Source organism: Dreissena polymorpha, chromosome 3, assembly GCF_020536995.1.
Source record: "Dreissena polymorpha isolate Duluth1 chromosome 3, UMN_Dpol_1.0, whole genome shotgun sequence".
Taxonomy (NCBI): Eukaryota; Metazoa; Mollusca; class Bivalvia; order Myida; family Dreissenidae; genus Dreissena; species Dreissena polymorpha.
The window spans coordinates 47,862,606-47,881,988 of record NC_068357.1 but is presented as its reverse complement, the minus strand read 5'-3'; the positions used below and the strand labels follow the sequence as shown (position 1 = coordinate 47,881,988).

General features: G+C 37.6%; 1 protein-coding gene across 1 annotated transcript in view; it reads right to left on the bottom strand.

The window, feature by feature from the left end:
- The window catches only part of LOC127874038 (hillarin-like), a 48,345-nt gene extending 30,168 nt beyond the window's left edge, over window positions 1-18,177 (bottom strand). Inside the window, exons 1-2 of the mRNA XM_052418143.1 lie at window positions 17,932-18,177; window positions 6,758-7,413 (exon numbers count right to left, since the gene is read on the bottom strand). Of these exons, the coding sequence (XP_052274103.1) occupies window positions 6,758-7,354 (597 nt within the window). The 5' untranslated portion in view covers window positions 7,355-7,413; window positions 17,932-18,177. The remainder of the gene's footprint in view (window positions 1-6,757; window positions 7,414-17,931) is intronic.
- Window positions 18,178-19,383: the final 1,206 nt, after the last annotated feature.

Sequence of the window (19,383 nt, the reverse complement as noted above, 5' to 3'; positions counted from 1 at the left end):
TAAAAATGAAATGTTAAAGAACATTAATGATCAGGTGGCATCCCTACGCAAGGAAATTGCATCGGACGTACAGAAACAAGGCTATCGAATTGATGAGGTAATGTCTACTATTCAGTCATTGAAGGATCGTGTCGCCACAATAGAGCAATCACAGACTGCAAATACAAGTGTACCCTCAGGCGATCAAACGGAAACCAATAACGGTATACAAGATCAAGGTCAGCGGACATTTAACCCAAGCGCTCGATTAGATGATACGGACATATCCGTTATTGCAAGTGGTTTACCATATGATAACGGCGAGGACTTACTTCAGAAAGCTCAGAATTTGATCGACGCCCTAGGCCATGAAGTCAAAACACAGGTCAGAATAATGAAAGTAGTAAGATTCCGAGCACGAATACAGGATAAACCAGGGCCAGTGAAAATAACCTTCCGTAATGTTCAAGAAAAAATCAAAGTTCTCAGAAGCAAGATGTGTTTAAAAGACTTACAGCAATATAGTGACGTATATGTAAAAAGTTGTAAATCGCACGCGGAAAGACTGATTGAAATGAACGCACGTGCTTTACTGCGCCAGATGCCCGACGGAAAGAACTTCCGGGTTGATGCTAATGGCAGAATTCAACCGCGTCAACAACATGACAACCGAGGTAATGTGAACTAGGAGTCATCCCGACCCTTTGGAATTATTCGGATAGCGCATATTAACGTATGCGGTTGGACACGTGAAAATCACAAGCTTCGAACTGGAATTATAAATGCGCTAGATGCGGATATAATTACGTTGTGTGAAACACATTTGAAAACCGATGATTGTGTAAATATAGACGGTTATTCGTGGTTCGGTTTTAATCGAACAAATATTCACCGGGACGCTCCAAAGGCGTCTGGAGGAGTAGGCATTTTAGTGAGAAATGGACTCAGTGATCAGTATAATATAACAATTGTGGATAAATCTTTTGAGGGAATACTTGGCTTACGTTTTGAGCATAGTTATACAGGGTCGGACTTCATAGTTTATTCCTGTTACTTGCCGCCAGAAAATTCAACACGAGGTCGAGACGCCCAATCTTTCTTCGCACATCTCTTAACGCAGCTATATACACACAATGATTGCGATGACCTGTTTATCGGCGCGGACTTTAATGCAAGAATTGGAACGTTATCAGATACTATATATCAATGCGATACTATTCCCGCGCGCAGAACACTTGACAATACAGGTAATCGCCATGGTCAAGAGCTGATAGACTTTTTGAACGACTCAAAGTGTTGTGTTCTAAATGGCCGTTACAATTATGATAATTACACTTCAATATCAAACAAAGGCCGGGCGGTGGTGGACTACATATGCGTTCCACACGAGACACTGTCGAAATGTAGTGACTTTAAGGTATTAACGGCACAAGAGATTGCGAGTGACAATGACCTACTTGGATTATTAGGTCAACGAGCAAGATTACCCGATCATTCTGCGCTCGTGATCGAGTTTCAATGTAGGGATTATAATACGAATAGCAATGACAATAGTAATCCTACTTCAACCGATAATGTGCGATTTAAACTGCGTTGCATACCACCAGACTTTATGCAAAATGAAAGGGTGGCAACAGCTATTATTTCCATCATCTCACAGATCGAAAGTGCACGAGAAAACCAGGAGGATATAGACTCGATATATAGCAATTTGTGTAACGCCATCACAGACGAAATGAAGGCTCATATTCCAACCTATAATGCCAGTAAAAAGACTAATAAACGGCGAAAAGTGTCAAAGCCATACTGGTGTGACGAGTTACAGCATTTATGGGACGTTTTGCGCATCAAAGAACGCTCGTTTGTGAAGTACAAGGGAAATAATCAACAGAAATCGATACTTCGGTTAGATTATGTTAATGCCAGAAACAGGTTCGACAAACAATTACGACAATCAGAACGCGTATATAGAGCGGCACAAGCATTCGAAATAGAGGATATGTCATGTAACAATCCTACGGAGTTTTGGCGAAAAATACAAAATCTTGGGCCTAGAAAAGACAATTCCATACCAATAGAAATAGTGGACAATGGTAACATAATAAGAAATGAGCGAACAGTGTTTGAGAGATGGAGATTGGACTTTAGTAATTTGTACAACGGGGATAACAACGGCGATTTTAATGAGGAACATTATGACCGAGCGAAACTTCATAAACATCTATTGGAAATGAACATGCAGGACCCCCTATATGTGTCCAATGAACAAATGAACCGTAACATAAGTATTGAAGAATTAACGACTATTATTATGCACGCACGGTCTGGTTCGGCGTGTGGTCATGATAACATACCATATGAAGTGCTTAAATTCCCGGCGGTCATAGTTACATTGCAACACTTATTTCAATTGATATTTGATAGCAGTTTAATTCCGTCCTGCTGGAGAAAAGCCATTATTTGTCCTATACTCAAGGACCACAACTCTGATAGACGTGTGCCGCTTAACTACCGAGGAGTAAGCTTACTGACATGCACAAGCAAACTTTATAGTGCTTTCTTGAACAAAAGAATTACAACATATCTGGATAACGATGATATATTAGCGGACGAGCAGAATGGATTCCGGGCTGGGAGATCTTGCGAAGACCACATTTACACTTTGAACAGCATTATAAGGAACAATAACTCGGTATTTGCTTCTTTTATTGATTTAAAAAAATGCTTCGATTTTATAGACCGCGATATGCTGCTCTACAAATTGCTGCTACATAGAATTGATGGAAAGGTCTATAACTCCATACGAAATATATACACAAGTGCCACATCGTGTATACGTATAAATAATAAATTAACAGACTGGTTCAGCTGCGATTCAGGGGTCAAACAGGGGTGTTGTTTATCGCCGACTTTGTTCGCTATCTTTGCTAATGACCTTGTGAAAGAAATCAATGACCTTGACCTAGGTATTTCAGTGGGAGAGGCAAACGTGTCCATTCTTATGTATGCGGACGATATTGTGCTAGTTTCAAACAACGAGGAAAAGTTACAAATCATGCTTAATACCCTCCACGACTGGTGCAAACGTTGGCGCGTGATAATTAACACCAATAAGTCGAAAACCGTTCACTTCCGGCGGGGCAGAACATCGCGGACGGATAAGGAATTCCGAGTTGGTGAAAACATCCTGGAAACAGTAGCGCAGTACCGATACCTTGGAGTGATTTTCGATGAACGAAACGACTTCAGTGCGAACTGCGAGGCGTTGGCAAAGGGTGCAGGTCGAGCGCTTGGAAGCTTAATTAGCAAGATTCATAACATGAAACACTTCCGGTTCCAATCGTTTGAAAAACTATACACCGCATGCATTACACCAATTCTTGAATATAGTGCTTCGGTGTGGGGCTCTAAGACATATCAATCACTTGACAATGTACACAACCGAGCATTAAGATATTTCATGGGCGTGCATAGATTTACCCCACTACCGGCACTTTATGGAGACTCTGGCTGGAAACCAACCTTGTATGGAAGATGGGTATGTGTCCTCAGGTTCTGGAATAGGCTAATTAAAATGGATGACAATAGACTCACCAAAAAAGTGTTTAATTTTGATTATACCAAATGTGTGAATAATTGGTCAAGCGACGTTAAGCAGATACTATCAACGTTAGGGATTATCGATCGGTTTCACGCTAAATCATGTATCGATCTGGATGCAGCAAAATCTTTGATGACCCAACATTATATAGTCAAATGGTCACAAGACGTGTTGAACATGCCAAAACTGAGAACATACGCAACATTCAAATCGGAATTTAAGTGTGAAGACTATGTGAGGATGAACCTCTCAAAACATGAACGCTCATTACTATGTCAGTTTAGATCGGGAATATTACCACTGAGAATAGAGACAGGAAGATACGCTGGTGAACCAGTTGATAATCGAACATGTAGGTTTTGTGATCTAACGACCGTAGAAGATGAGAAACATTTCCTACTTGTATGTGATTTATATAACAATATCAGGAACGACGTGTTTGGTGATATTCTCATAAATCACGACTTTATCCATCTTAACCCAGAACAAAGGTTTTGTCATATATTAAATGTATACCCAAGGAAGACTGCAAAGTTCATTGTTAAAGCATATTTGCTTAGGCAGTCCGTAATGTATCCACTGTAAATTTGAATCTGTATCAGTGCTGTAACTCTTATTGATAAAAGTATATTAGCTTTTTGATATTACAGTATACCCAATTGTTTTATGCTGCTTTTGCTATGAATAACTATACTATTTTAAACATTGACGACATAATCGGGACCACTTGAAGCTGTATATATTTGCTGTATATATGCTATCTGTTTTCTCAGTCCCACTCGTACATCACTTGTTATGACATAGAACTGTATATATATGCTTTACGTGTAGATTGAGCTTAACAGCTAAGGTGACTTATAGGTCCAATGGGCCGGGTGCTTTTTTATATGTATATATTATTGTTTATACCATACGAAATGCACATGTCACTATAATAAACTATTTACTTACTTACTTACTTACTTATTATATTCGGTGTTGGTGGTGGTTATTTTATGTTAGTTTTCAACTTATTTATTTAATGCATACGCTAAAATGATTTTAAGAGGGTAAGATTATATTAATAGTGAAGATGATTATACAGTTGATAATTGTGATAATTAAAATGAATTTTGATTATCCAACCCTTCTTAGCAGTAAACGAAAACCAGCTAACGACCATGTATGTTACTTTAAATGGCCATCTACTGTTGCCAAAGACAAAATGATACAAATGTATTTAACGTCTTGTTTCTATTAATATAGAAAGCTACCGTCGCCCTTGACGACCAGACGATGTACCTCGTGTTTTTTTTTCAAGCCAACTTCAGCAGAGACTTTAGAAGTTAATTTTTCCATCACTAAATGGATCGCGTGCACGTGTACAATATTGTTTTTGTATTGATATAAATATAGTAACATCATATAATTATCTCTCATATTTGAGGTAAAACCTCGGGAATCGAGTGATGTACGGCCTTCGATTGCCATAAGTTCCTAGCGTATTGTTCTAATAATTAGACCGTGTATGGACAATATGCCGTATAGTATAATTCATTATTTAAACAAACACGCTTATAGAATAAAACGCACACACACATTTAAATCTTTCGAAATAAATAACTATTTGATTTTCACCAAACTTAACCATAGATAAATTAAACTGAAACAATCACTGACCAAGTTTCAGTCAGAGCAAATGTTTCTCGCACTGAACAATTTTAGAGTTTACAGATAAGGATTGCAGTTTATCTTTTTGTGGCCTACTGATACAATAGACGAAATGTGTCTAACGGAAAGCGATTAAAACTAACAGTATAAATTACTTAGTATTTTTAATCACAAAGTAACAAATTATGGAATTAGTTAACTCTTCCAACAATTGTAAACCTAATAGAAACCTACCTAAACCTATCGCTCCATAATCGAGTACATGTATATTACAAGGGAACATTTATGACAATAATGACAGAATGATCCAGACCAGAATAAGCAAAGAAAATCATAAAGCGGTTATCATTATAATGGAATTAAAGTAAAAATAAACATTAATTCAGTTATTCACTTGACGATAAATCTTTGTATATAAAACATGTCAGTTCGAGAAAAGAACATTTAAGAAAGCTTCATAATGATAGTTTGTTTTGAGTGTTTATAATTTTCAGACAGCGTTTTTTTTGCATTCCTGTTAACCCATTTATGCCTAGCGTCCTGAAAAAAGGACATTGCAAACAGCGTAGACCCAGATGAGACGCCGCATAATGCGGCGTCTCATCTGGGTCTGCGCTGTTAGCTTAAAAGGAATTTCTTAATGAAATATTCTTAATATAGAAATAAATATACTTGACATCCGGGATTCCCTAATTTTGGAAATAAATTGATCCAATTTAGAAGGATGGGAGAGTCAACTAGGCATAAATGGGTTAAGGCGACTGTGAAATGCTAACAATCAACAAGGCTTAATGATGAACAAGTTATGAAAACACTACCGTCTGCAAACGAACACCGCCGATAAAAGTAAATGTCTACCTGTTGTATATGGATTAATAATGCATAAATGTATCAATAAGGAGATTAAACATGGAATAATGTAGGCTTATTCGTACGCAATACATTGTAACTAGTGATTTATAACGTCTGTTTAGGCATTTTATAAAGGCATACACTAATCTGCCATTCTTGTAGATAACATTGAACATCATCAAACGTAATAATCCACCAATAGTCAATGAAGTGTTGCGTTTTCTTCATTAATAGCAGCCAATCACTTAGGTTCACTTTTTCTTTCTTTTATTTCAAATAAATAAGGCTGAAATAGCAAAGCGACGGTTGAGTTATATCGCGTTGTTGTAGCTATTAATGACCATTTTAGGACTGTGTAAAATAAAACACCCTCTACCATGATTGATATGTTGTTTGATGTTTGTGCTGTTGGTTTTTTATTTGTTTTGAAAGGGGCGGTACCTGCAGTTAAGTATCCCCCGTTTTACCCCAAAATACCTCGATGGTTCATTATTTGTGTGGCTAAACCGCCCTTGGTTGCACTATCCGATTTATTTAATCTCAAGTCGTCGGTCAAAAAAAAAGGCTTGTCAATTATTTTCATTCCCATTGCATGTAATACATGACGTTATGCCACGGAAATTTGATGAAAATCCTGGTTAAATGTTGCCGTTTGTTTTAATGACAAGAACTTACCTTTGGTTGGTACATGTGGCCCGGCTGTGGTGCTTTTACGTTCATCTGAAGTCGCTGCGCCGCCAGGGGCTGCTTTATCCCCATGGCGTCCGGTGGGAGGCTGACCTGCGCTTGCTCGTTCACGGCGGCGGTGTACTCCGCCGCTTTCGGTGACGTCAGAATACGCTTGATCGCGATAGCGTTCGCGTCATACGAAGGTATTCGCACTGTTCCCGGCTTTCGCACCTGCTGATCGAGCTTCTTCGACATCTTCCGGTAGTTTTCCTGAGCACGCACCGGGCCGCTGATGCCGATGGCGCTCTGGCCGTAGCGCGCGGCGCCGACGCGCGGGTAGTGGTTCGCGCAGTAGACTTCGCGGTCGTTGGGATCTACTTGACTAGTGAAGTAGTTTTTCATGGTCAAATGCTGGTCGCAAGCGACGCACCGGAAGCAGTGCTTGTGATACATGCCCTGCAAAACGGGGCCAATTTTCTCCGCGTGGTAAACGGCGTCCTTGCATCGGACGCACTTGTGGGAGTCGAGTACCGGCGGCTTGAAGATGGACGCCAGCCGCTGGAATCCGCGCTCTATTGACTCCGTTTCCGCCATGGTCGCCATGGTGACGGGCCACTTCCTGAATTCTCAACGGTCAGATAAGATACTCGACGTGTCTATACCTGGAATAAAAAAAAACTGAAGATACGCAATTTTTCAATAAGAGTATTGAAGCTAGTCTATAATGGCTGAATTTTGTCATATCGTTCTGGTTTGTTGAAGGGTTATACGGGCGCCAATACGACCGCAGGCCAGAACGAAAAATAGAATCGCCGATATTGCGTATTTCTCTATGTCCGCTAACTATAACCAACGTAGTGAATGGCTTTTAAAAAGAGGTTTGAACAAGTTATAGAAAAAGAAACCCAATCTTCAAAGTAATACGATTATTACTGCCTACCAAGGTCATTGTCTAACAGAAATGGCCACTGCATGAAAAACTAGCATTTAAATAACCACGCTGAAAGTTAATACTCAGTGCTCATGTAAATGACCCAAATGTTTACGAGGTAAACAATTACGAATGCAAACACAATATACCCGTTTGATCGATAATCGATAGCCCTGAAAAAAAAAGATACGATCTCATATAGCAAGACGGTATGGTTAATACTAGTGTTGGCCTATCTGACCCGGTATTACCCTCTTGATTATAATATAAAATACACGATTATAAAGGGAGTTCGTGATTAAAGTGTTATCTGCGCACTTATTGGCGAGCACTGTATTAAGCGATAGTCCAGAAGTGGATACAAATAACAGTTGTGAATGAAACGTAAATCTGTTTGCATGCCAGACAGTATTTCACGTAAGAATGTATAAATACAAGTCATATAGAAGTTAACGTAAGACTGCGTGCATATAAGTCAGATAAAGTTAACATAAAATTTATGTATATAAGTCAGATAGAAGTTGACGTATGAATGTATGCATACAAGTCATATAGAAGTTAACGTAAGACTGCGTGCATATAAGTCAGATAAAGTTAACATAAAACGTGTGTATATAAGTCAGATAGAAGTTGACGTATGAATGTATGTATATAAGTCGGATAGAAGTTAACGTAAGACTGCGTGCATATAAGTCAGATAAAGTTAACATAAAACGTGTGTATATAAGTCAGATAGAAGTTGACGTATGAATGTATGTATATAAGTCGGATAGAAGTTAACGTAAGACTGCGTGCATATAAGTCAGATAAAGTTAACATAAAACGTGTGTATATAAGTCAGATAGAAGTTGACGTATGAATGTATGTATATAAGTCGGATAGAAGTTAACGTAAGACTGCGTGCATATAAGTCAGATAAAGTTAACATAAAACGTGTGTATATAAGTCAGATAGAAGTTGACGTATGAATGTATGTATATAAGTCGGATAGAAGTTAACGTAAGACTGCGTGCATATAAGTCAGATAAAGTTAACACAAGGGACAAAATTGTCACAAAACCAGGTTTTCATTGTGAAAAAAAAATCTGATAAAGGGAGAAACTCAAACTGAACTTTTGAAATGACCAAAAAAAATTAACCCCCTTTGTAATTTTTTTTTTTTTTTAATCTATTTTTAGTCGTGGCGACCTTGACATTGGAGATATTGACGTGATTCTTTCGTGGGACACACCGTCCCATGATGGTGAACAAATGTGCCAAATGATTTTAAAATCTCACAATGAATGACATAGTTATGGCCAGGACAAGCTCATTTATGGCCATTTTTGACCTTTGAACTCAAAGTGTGACCTTGACCTTGGAGATATCGACGTAATTATTTCGCGCGACACACCGTCCAATGATGGTGAACAAATGTGCCAAATGATTTTAAAATCTGACGATGAACGACATAGTTATGGCTCGGACAAGCTCATTTATGGCCATTTTTGACCTTTGAACTCAAAGTGTGACCTTGACCTTGGAGATATCGACGTAATTATTTCGCGCGACACACCGTCCAATGATGGTGAACAAATGTGCCAAATGATTTTAAAATCTGACAATGAACGACATAGTTATGGCCCGGACAAGCTTATTCCGCCAGCCCGCCAGCCCGCCAGCCAGCCAGCCAGCCCGCCAGCCAGCCAGCCCGCCAGCCCGCCCGCATTCGCCAATCTAATAACCAGTTTTTTCCTTCGGAAAACCTGGTTAATAAAACGTGTGTATATAAGTCAGATAGAAGTTGACGTATGAATGTATGTATATAAGACGGATAGAAGTTAACGTAAGCATGTATGCATGTAAGTCAGATGGTAGTTAACGTAAGACTGTATGCATAAAAGTAAGATATACGTTAACGTGATTATGTTTGCATATACGCTAGGTATAAGTTAACGTAAAACGTGCGAGTATACGTGTCTTCAGATTAAAGTTGCCGTAAGACTGCATGCATAAAAGTCAGTTAAAATATGACGTAAATTGTATTGGTATAACTCAGATTAAAGATGCAAGTATTTGGTATTTTATAACATCTTATCCTGGCCGTATACGGTTAACAAGATATTTATATCTCGAATTGTACGCGTTTCGAAGCTTTAAATGCATTTGTGTCTGTATTGCAGTTTGAAGTGCATTAGTGGTCGTGCTTTGTGGTTTAAAATGCAATATGCAATCATGCGTCAAATATTGCTCGTAATCAGTCAGCGGAGGGAACAAATTGATGAAAATTGTATTCATAGCGGTATTATTGAATGCATCCTTTCAATTATGTTGCATCGTGTAGACGATTCGTATATAAAAGTCCCACAATGCTTTGAATGCACTTTCTACGGTTAATTCAACTAAACATACACGGCTAAAGTGAACACATATCTTGAAATAATTCCTGGGTTTTTGTTGACCCGAAGTTTTACATATCTGAATTGTATTATGGTACATTGGTTTATACTAAAGACAAATTCTTGTATAGATTTTAACAATAGATAATGCTGACGATAGATTTAAACTAACGATAAACATGTGTGTTTTTGTCTCCATATGAAGAATTCGGCTTGAGAGGAATTACTAAGCTCGTAGTAACCTCGTAGTAAGCTCGTAGTAACCTCGCAGTAAACTCGTAATAAGCTCGTAGTAAGCTCGTAGTAAGATCAAAATTCAAATACTCATAAAATGTCTCAATTCTTTAATTGTCTGTTTCGTATAATATTGTTTATACATTAACATGGTTAACTTAAGGCTGTACAAGTTTTTTAATCAACACGTGTGCGCACTTCAATGGTTATGCATTTAAGCATTTCAGTTTTATACACATGTCTTGTGAATGCTAGTACTGTTTTTAAGCGGCTCTGTAAAGAATGAATGCTACGTTGTTAAGGTACCTACGTTGTTAAGGTACCTACGTTGTTAGAGTAAATCACTACCGAAGCCACACTCTGGATCAGCAGACGATTTATTCCATAAATCAATCTTTCTGTTTGTCGGAGGTATTCGGAGATAGCCGATGTATCGCGATTGGCGACGCCATTGAAAACTTCCTCAGATGTAGCACATGAATGTTTAACCCTTAACCACTTAGAAACGTTTTCTACGCATTTGTTGTCCCTTAGAAAGTTAAATTTATTTAAAGACTTCTTACTAAATTCATGTTTTAAAGGCTTCATTTCCAGCCCTTATAAATTGATGAGCAGCAAACAGCATAAAACCTGAACAGACTGCGAGTTACTCGCAGACTGTTCTGGTTGTATGCTGTTTGCACATAGCCATTTTCACGTTGCTTCTGAGTGGGAAAGGGTTAAAAATGTTTCTTACCAGAGTCAATTATGTATAACACATCTTTATCCGATCGTAACAGATTCTCTGAATACAAAGTATAACAAGAGCACCGCATAGCAGGTGCCACCGCTCGGCTACGGATGCAGTTTTGAATAAATGAAAGCTTGTCAGAAGAGACCTTGACCTTTGACATAGTGACCCAAAAATGGGTTTGTGGTGTAGAACTCATCAAGGTGCATCTACATACGAAATTTCAAAGTTGTATGTGGAAGCACTTTGATTTTACAGCCTATGTTAAGGTTTTAGCAAGAAGCGGACGGCGGACGGCAGACGGCGGACGACAGACGACGAGCTGGCTATGACAATACCTCCGAAATCAGCCGAGCTAAAAACCACGACATTGTATAGCTGTAAATGCAACGATATGTACTAATATACGCATCATCATGCGGCGTCTCATCTGGGTCTACGCTGTTTGCATAAACCATATTTGATCAACACGTCTATTTGAGTATCTTGAGAATGGTGTGTACAAAATAGACCTCCTAAAAACGAACAATTCCATATACTAGTAAGCGCAAAGCGTCGTCCCTAATTAGCCTGTGAGGACTGAAAGGGTAATCTGGGACGACACAACACGCGCTTGCATATAGATCAGTTGGTCACATCTCATTTGTTTCATTAATTGCCACGATGCATCAAAAAGAACACACAAAAATGTTAATGCAACCATCATATCGAATCTTACATGATCTCACAAGTAATTGCAAATGTGTTATGAAATAAGGTCCTTAAGTGCTCCTTTCAAATATGATCGTTTTTGCGTTGTAATTTGTAGATTAATAACGTTACATGTGATGTTTTTCTATAGTTTGTCATGTTTGATTACAAAACCACAACCTGATTTTAAAACATGATCAACAAAATGCTTCAAGAATAAACAGTATTTATAATTCATATTCCAATTAAGAACAAGTAAGGCATTGTACATGATTATTTCAGAGTTATTTTTGAACAACATATGAATCGTGTTCTGCGAAAACCGGGCTTCATGCATGTGCGTAAAGTGACGCCCCGGTTAGACTGTGCGTAAAGTGACGCCCCGGTTAGACTGTTCGGACTGCATGACGCCCCGGTTAGACTGTTCGGACTGCACAGGTTAATCAGGAACGACATTTTCCGCTTTACGGAACTTTTCGTTTACAAGAAGTATGTGTAAAACGAAAATAAAGTCTAATGTTGGATGACACTAACGCACATGCATAAAGCCCAGAGGGTCATAGACTCGTATGAATACAGAATAGTTACGCAAGATTATGTGTTCAATTCGTAGTTGAATATTGAGTTGATAACGAGGGTTTGGGTTTAAAATTGGAAGGTTTGGCTGACAATATGTGGTTTTGTTGACAATATGTGGCTTGGTTGTAAATGGCTTGTTGGGTTTACAATCAGCGATTTTTTTCTTTCTTTATAAAGTGCCGGAAACCGGCACTTTCCCCAATAAGGAAAACCCTACACATTTCCCAATGTCCAAATTGCTGTCAAAAATATTCCCATTCAAAGGTTTAAAAAATCTTTTTATAAATAAAATGCAACATTTAGTTACTTTCCCTATGCAGCTCTATGGCTTGAAACTAAGTCAATATAATATTGACAACTTGACAACACTTAATTACCAATTTTAATTTAATTTTAAATTATTTTGAAACAAAAAAACAAAAAACAAATTTTCTAATATGAAGATTTCCCGATGAGAATCTTTGTGCACATTTTCCCAATTGGGCTGGTACAGGTACTTTTCGCAAATGGGTAATACAATAGTTGAAAATACATGGTTAGGTTAAATATAGGTTGTTTTGTTGACAATAGGTGTTAGAGTGTTCAATGTGTGGTTGTTTAAAAAAGAGGGTTTGGTTGGCATTTGGTTGTTGTGTTGACAATAGTTGGGTGGGTATTCAATGGGTTGTAGTTGTTGAGGATAAATGGATGGGTTGTTATCAAGAGGTAAGGCCAATTTAAGTATTGCTGAAGAGGTAAAAGTTGGTTTAATCGGGTCCGTATACATAGATTGGCATTAACAGTGTTTACTTATTTGGTCGTCCATCTGAATGCTGGCATTCGTGGAGCTGGTTGGTAAAGATGGAGTGAAAAGATGATTTGGAAATAGTTTAGTTGTGGTAGATGGTCGACTATTAATTGTGTAGTGAACCAGGTGATGGGTTGTTGTAATGCAGTAGTGGTGGGTGATCTGGTACAAAGTTCTTGAAAAAGTGATCCTGGTAGCCTGGTAGTAGATGGTTGACCTGAATGTGGTTGGTTGACCTTGTTGTCCTGGTTGTTGTGACCTGTTTGTGGATAATTGACTACTTGAGGGATGTTTACCTAGTTGTAGATGGTTTATCTAAAATTGGATAACTAACCTAGATGTGGTTGATTGACCAGCTAATTGGTTGTTGACCTGGTGATTTGGGAACGGTTTAGTTGTGGTAGATGGTCGACTATTTATTGTTAAGTGAACCAGGTGATGGGTTGTTGTAATGAAATAGTGGTGAATAGCTTGGCGATAATTGTTGACCTGGTAGTGGTCGAGTCGGTAGTAGATGGTTGGTTGACCAGGTGGTAGATGATTTACCTGGTAGCAGATGGTGGACCAGTCGGTTGATAGTTCACCTGTTGCTTGGCGGTTTACCTGATAGAAGATGTTTAATCTGGTAGTTGATGGCTGACCCGGTAGTCGATGATTGAGCTTGTAATGTATGGAGAGCCTGGTAATGTATGACTGGCCTGGTAGTCCATGATTGACCTGGTAATGTATGGTTGACCTGGTAATGTATGGTTGGCCTGGTAATATATGGTTTGCCTGGTAGTCCATGATTGACCTGGTAATGTATGGTTGGCCTGGTAATATATTGTTTGCCTGGTAGTCCATGATTGACCTGGTAATGTATGGTTGGCCTGGTAATGTATGGTTTGCCTGGAAGTCCATGATTGACCTGGTAATGTATGGTTTGCCTGGTAGTCCATGATTGACCTGGTAATGTATGGTTGGGCTGGAGATGTATGGTTGGCCTAGTAGTCCATTATTGAGCTTGTAATGTATGGTTGACCCAGTAATGTATAGTCGACCTGGTAATGTATGGTTGGCCTGGCAGTGGATGGTTGACCTGGTAGTCCATTATTGACCTGGAGGTGGTTGATTGACCTGGTTGTTGGGATTGATCTTATTTTGGATTATTTACTTACATGTACTAGAGGGTGGTTGACCTTGTAGTGAAGGGTTTAACTGGTAGTGAATGATTTATATGATATTGGATGATTGGCATAGAATTGGTTGATGGACCAAGTTATTGGTTGTTGACCTGGTAATGGATTGTTTACCTTATGGTGGATGGTTGACCTTGTAGGTCTTGGTTGACCCTGGAGAATATGTTTGACGTGCGGTTGGTTGGTTAACTTGGTTGAGAAGCGTTTGCTTTCTGATATTTAAATCACTTGCTTTCATTTTATCTCGTGTATGAATTTGAAAAACGCTACAATGAAACATCGCTTAAACACAACATTTTACATTACAAATAACCAAGCGACCAATAAGGTCATCAAAACATTTAAAAGTGCAACTTAAATTATAGGAAGAGTGTCAAAAAACAGGAGCGCGTGCCAAACATTACGAATATCTCTCATGGTACGAATCCACGAACAATAATGCATGGTAATCGCGTGTGGTAAAAGTACATATATCGATGTGAAAACCCTTGTTACGACAAGCGGTCGTGTGAACGTTATTGTTGTTGCGACATGAAGCCGCATGGCGTTTATTCGGTGTCGTTGACGGAAACATGGTGATATTGCTTGTGTTTTTTTTAACTTACGACTGAGTTGACTAATTGCGCGTTGATGGCTAAGTAATAATGCACGACATTCTTGTACAATCTTGTTGGTTGCCCGTGTGGATGTCAAATTGAACTTGTCTGATTTCAATTGTTTGAAATAGATATAATCCCTTTTGAAACTTATTCGTTTTAACTTCAGCATTGGCGCCCTTCTGCTTATAAGGACATACTTGAGCACGTTTCATGGGCATAACCAGTACGTTGTGTCTTAGGACTCATGGAATGGTCTCGGAATCGAACCTGAACCCAACGAGTACCAGGCGTAAATCTTATCTTGTAAACCATTTGACCTCTTTTGTACATATTCTACCACAGTAATTGTGTTGGATTGTTTGTTAAATATGCATTAAATATATTTTATATATAATACATTATAACATGACCTACGCTCCAGGAGTGAAATAACGTAATGCTCAATTTTGTTTATTACATGGGTGTTATTACACTAGTTATATAACTGTGAAATGACGTCATTTTTTGACAAAATTACATCATTATTCCAACGAATTTCTTCAGTTAAACTATTTTACAATGTGAATAAAAGGTGAAAAGAGCATAAGATAAAAAGAAAATTTGTTGGTCATGTTATAAATAGAATCTTAGATTCGTGGTCATTGTGTATTGAATTTATTAAACTCGTCATCTAAATACAGATAAAAACTCGGCAAGCCTCGTTTTTTGTATCTTTATTTCGATGACTTGTTTAATAAATTCAATACAAAACGACCACTCATGCAAGATCCTATATATATTATACAATTTACATTATACATAAATTTTACACGGTTAATGAAAATGGGAGATACATCATGCATCTACCAAACAATTGTGAATATTTTCCCCCAAGAATCGAACATACAAAGCAAGCTATTATCATAAATTAATGACCTTAATTCAACCTGTTTGAGAATCTTCTTATGACGCATAATGAAAACTGACCCCAGGTAGTAGCCAATCTTTCCCCAACGTGTGTATCGATTAATTGGGAAAATACAAACTGTTGCTTTATACGCTTTAGCTTGCCTTTTATATTCAATATTAAGTCGACGAAACAAACGGCTATTTTTTATAATCTTAATGTTGACGTCCTGTGTTACTCTTTTTTTGATAATCCTGCTTTTGCAACACAACTCCGAATGATTAATTTTGTTACTGTGTTAATGGAAGGTTCTAGAATAACAAATATAGAGTACATTTTATTACCTTAGAATAATCTGTATTCCTCCGCATAAAACTTCTTGGTTTAAAAAAAATGACTTTACGAGGACACGTAAATTCATCGATGTAACATTTTGAACAATTTAAAAAAATTGCCTCGGTAATTTTCTGTTGTGTTTTAACCCATTTATGCCCAGTGGACATTCCCATCCTTCAAAATTGGATCAATTTATTTCCAAAATTAGGGGTGTCAAGTATATTTATTTCTATATTTAGAATATTTCATAAAGAAATTCATTTAAGCAAACAGCGCAGACCCAGATGAGACGCCGCATTATCTGGGTCTACGCTGTTTGCAATGTCCTTTTTCAGGACGCTAGGCATGAACGGGTTAAATTTGTATATCGGTCAACTCACGTACTCAACACAATTGAATGTCCCACAAATAATAATGATTTTCAGTATCTAGGCAAGGGTTTTCAACTGCTGTAAGATATGTACTGGTAACTGCGCAGTCATTTGATATGTTAGCAGTTAAAAAACACCCACGTTTAAGACATTTTACTCCGACTTTTTAAAGTGGCCTTTTAACGTTTTGGTAAATTGACCAAATTAAAAAAAAATGTTTCAGATTCGAAAATTTTCGTTGTAGTTATGATATTTTTCAGGAAACAGTAATATTTTACATTTGCCAAGCTCTAAAATATTTATTATATGCATCTTTTGACGATTTAAAAACCTAAAAATTATCAAGAACTGCACCGCGAAACGGTTGAATAATTTGGAGAATTTTGTTGCTGTCGTTAAATTTTGAGATACTACGATGATTGCTTATAAATATAAAGTATAAAATACATCAGTCATTGTATAAGCACGGATGGCCGAGTGGTCGAATCAATAGACTTTTACTCCAGGGGTCAGTGCTTCGAGCCCAGTTGAGGGTTACCTTTTTCTTTCTTTCATTGTATTCTTCTTTTTTTTAATTGAGCTTATAAGTTTCAATGTTTACATCTATCAATATAAAGCATTTAATGACAAACTTCAATACATGCCAAAATCTGTGGAAAGGCCCCTTTAATGATAAAAAGAAAAACTCAAGTTGACATGCTTGATGAACGCAATTGATGTACGATATGACGTCTAAATACCTGCGAAGTACACTCCCTCACCGTGCCCTTCGATCGCATTTGTAATTTTACATGTGCAATTCATGATTGGATCAATCGAAGTCGGTCTTGTCAGGGCATTTAAACATGTGTTCGCCTAGTAACAACATGGGTAGAAATGAGGGGTGTCCGTAAGTCAGGGGCTATAAGATATCGGTCCGGGCAACTCAATTTCAAATGTTGGTAGTCAGAACGGGCAACTAGGTTTGTTTAAAGCTTGACACAATCAGCGCAATTTAACATTGAATAACAATTTGCGACAGTTGATCTATTCTCCATTTTAGAATATCCTTTTACTAAGGCCTATGAAATGATTCGATTCAGGCTATAAATAGGACATAAAGCAATAAAAAGTATGTAATGCCAGCGATGTTGATGTTCAATTATATATTATTTCATTAAAAGAAATTATTTTATACACATCGCACTATATGAACATGGTTTTTTGCACGTTTATCTTTAGCTGGGCAACCAAACTTTAAAGATGGTTGCCCGGATGCAGTTTACCAATTGTAAAGTTAGTTTCTACCCATGATAAGCGTCTGTCTCAACACGATATTAGTCTTGTTATTTCACCAGATACATAGCAACATTTATTGATTTATCTTTCCGAGCATACTTTACCACATACCGCGTTCAGTAGTCGTAAGCATGTCAGGGTCATTATTCCGTATCTAAATCGTATTTCTTCAAACTCCGTTATGAATAGTTATCAGAGCTTACCTCAAGAATGTGCATCTATTTTTTTCTTTTTTCACACGTGATTCGTTAAATCCTTCAGTTATAATAATAAATAAAATGCATTCCTTTTCCAGCCACTACGTTTCCTACCAAACGCAACAAATTGACACTAAAACACACACATAACACCGGCTAACACACTAGTACAAAACGTGTATCGAACAAATAACTAAACTCCACTTATTGACGACCGAAATTCCACTAGACCGGTTTTCTATTGTCACAATGCTATTACCTATTTTTGTATATCCCTTCAGTCGGTTTACAATTACAGCGGTAACACATGAGTGGACAGGTTAACATTGGACCGTTCTATTTATGCGCGCGGGGAGTACGGAGTCTATTGACGCCAGGTGAAGCGTAGCAGACGGGACTTTGTCGTCTGAAAGCTTAGTGTATTGATTGGAGCAGAACGGAGAATTGTGATGACAACCTACACAATTTATTATTTTGCCGATTTAAACACCGCACAATTTTGGGTTACAGTTGTCTGAAAAGACAACATTATTAATATGTTTGCTTAAGCTTTAATTACATGCGGAATTTAAAGTGAGACTGCACGATTTTGTCAAATATTTATGAATTTATATAAAATGTGTAAAAAAAAAACTTAGTATACACATATTTCAAAATAAATTAAAATAAAAGTTTAAGAAGAACATGTGTCGAAAAATGCGATAAAAGCCAGATATTTAATTCTAAAATCGAAAATGTCTGTACAGTCGAATTCGCCAGCATGTATATCATGCATGTACAATGTGAATCTAACTTTAGTTTTACGGACCATTTTAATTTCCTGCAATGATATCTATTCATACGACACACGGACACTAAATCCGATCCTAATAAAAAGACGAATTCTTCGGTTATTGTAAGAAAATATGTACGAAATATTTTCGTCAAAATCGGCTTGGTGCGCTAATTTGTCTTCGCTGCATTTTATGAAATTCGTCTTGAATGTATAATTTTTCTTACCTATTTTGTGTTATTGTAACATATTTTTATCAATTTATTATACATTAACACATATAAAAATCGTGCAGTGACTGCAGTCTCACTTTAATCCATTTATGCCTAGCGTCTAGAAAAAAGCCTTGGCAAACAGCGTAGACCCAAATGAGACGCCGCATGATGCGGCGTCTCATCAGGAGATGTGCTGTTTGCTTTAAGGAATTTCTGTAAGAAATATTCCAAATATAGAAATAAATATACTAGACATCACTAATTTTGGAAATAAATTGATCCAATTTAGAAGGATGGGAGAGTCCACTAGGCTTAAATGGGTTTATAATGATCGAGACATGTGCTGCTATTTCTTCTGCTGCCGGCGTTAGTGTCGCTTTGGATGATGCTGTGAGAATCGACAACTCCGATCTTTTGATGACGATGATGACGATGCAAATGTTGAACCACATAAACAGTCTATGGTTTAGA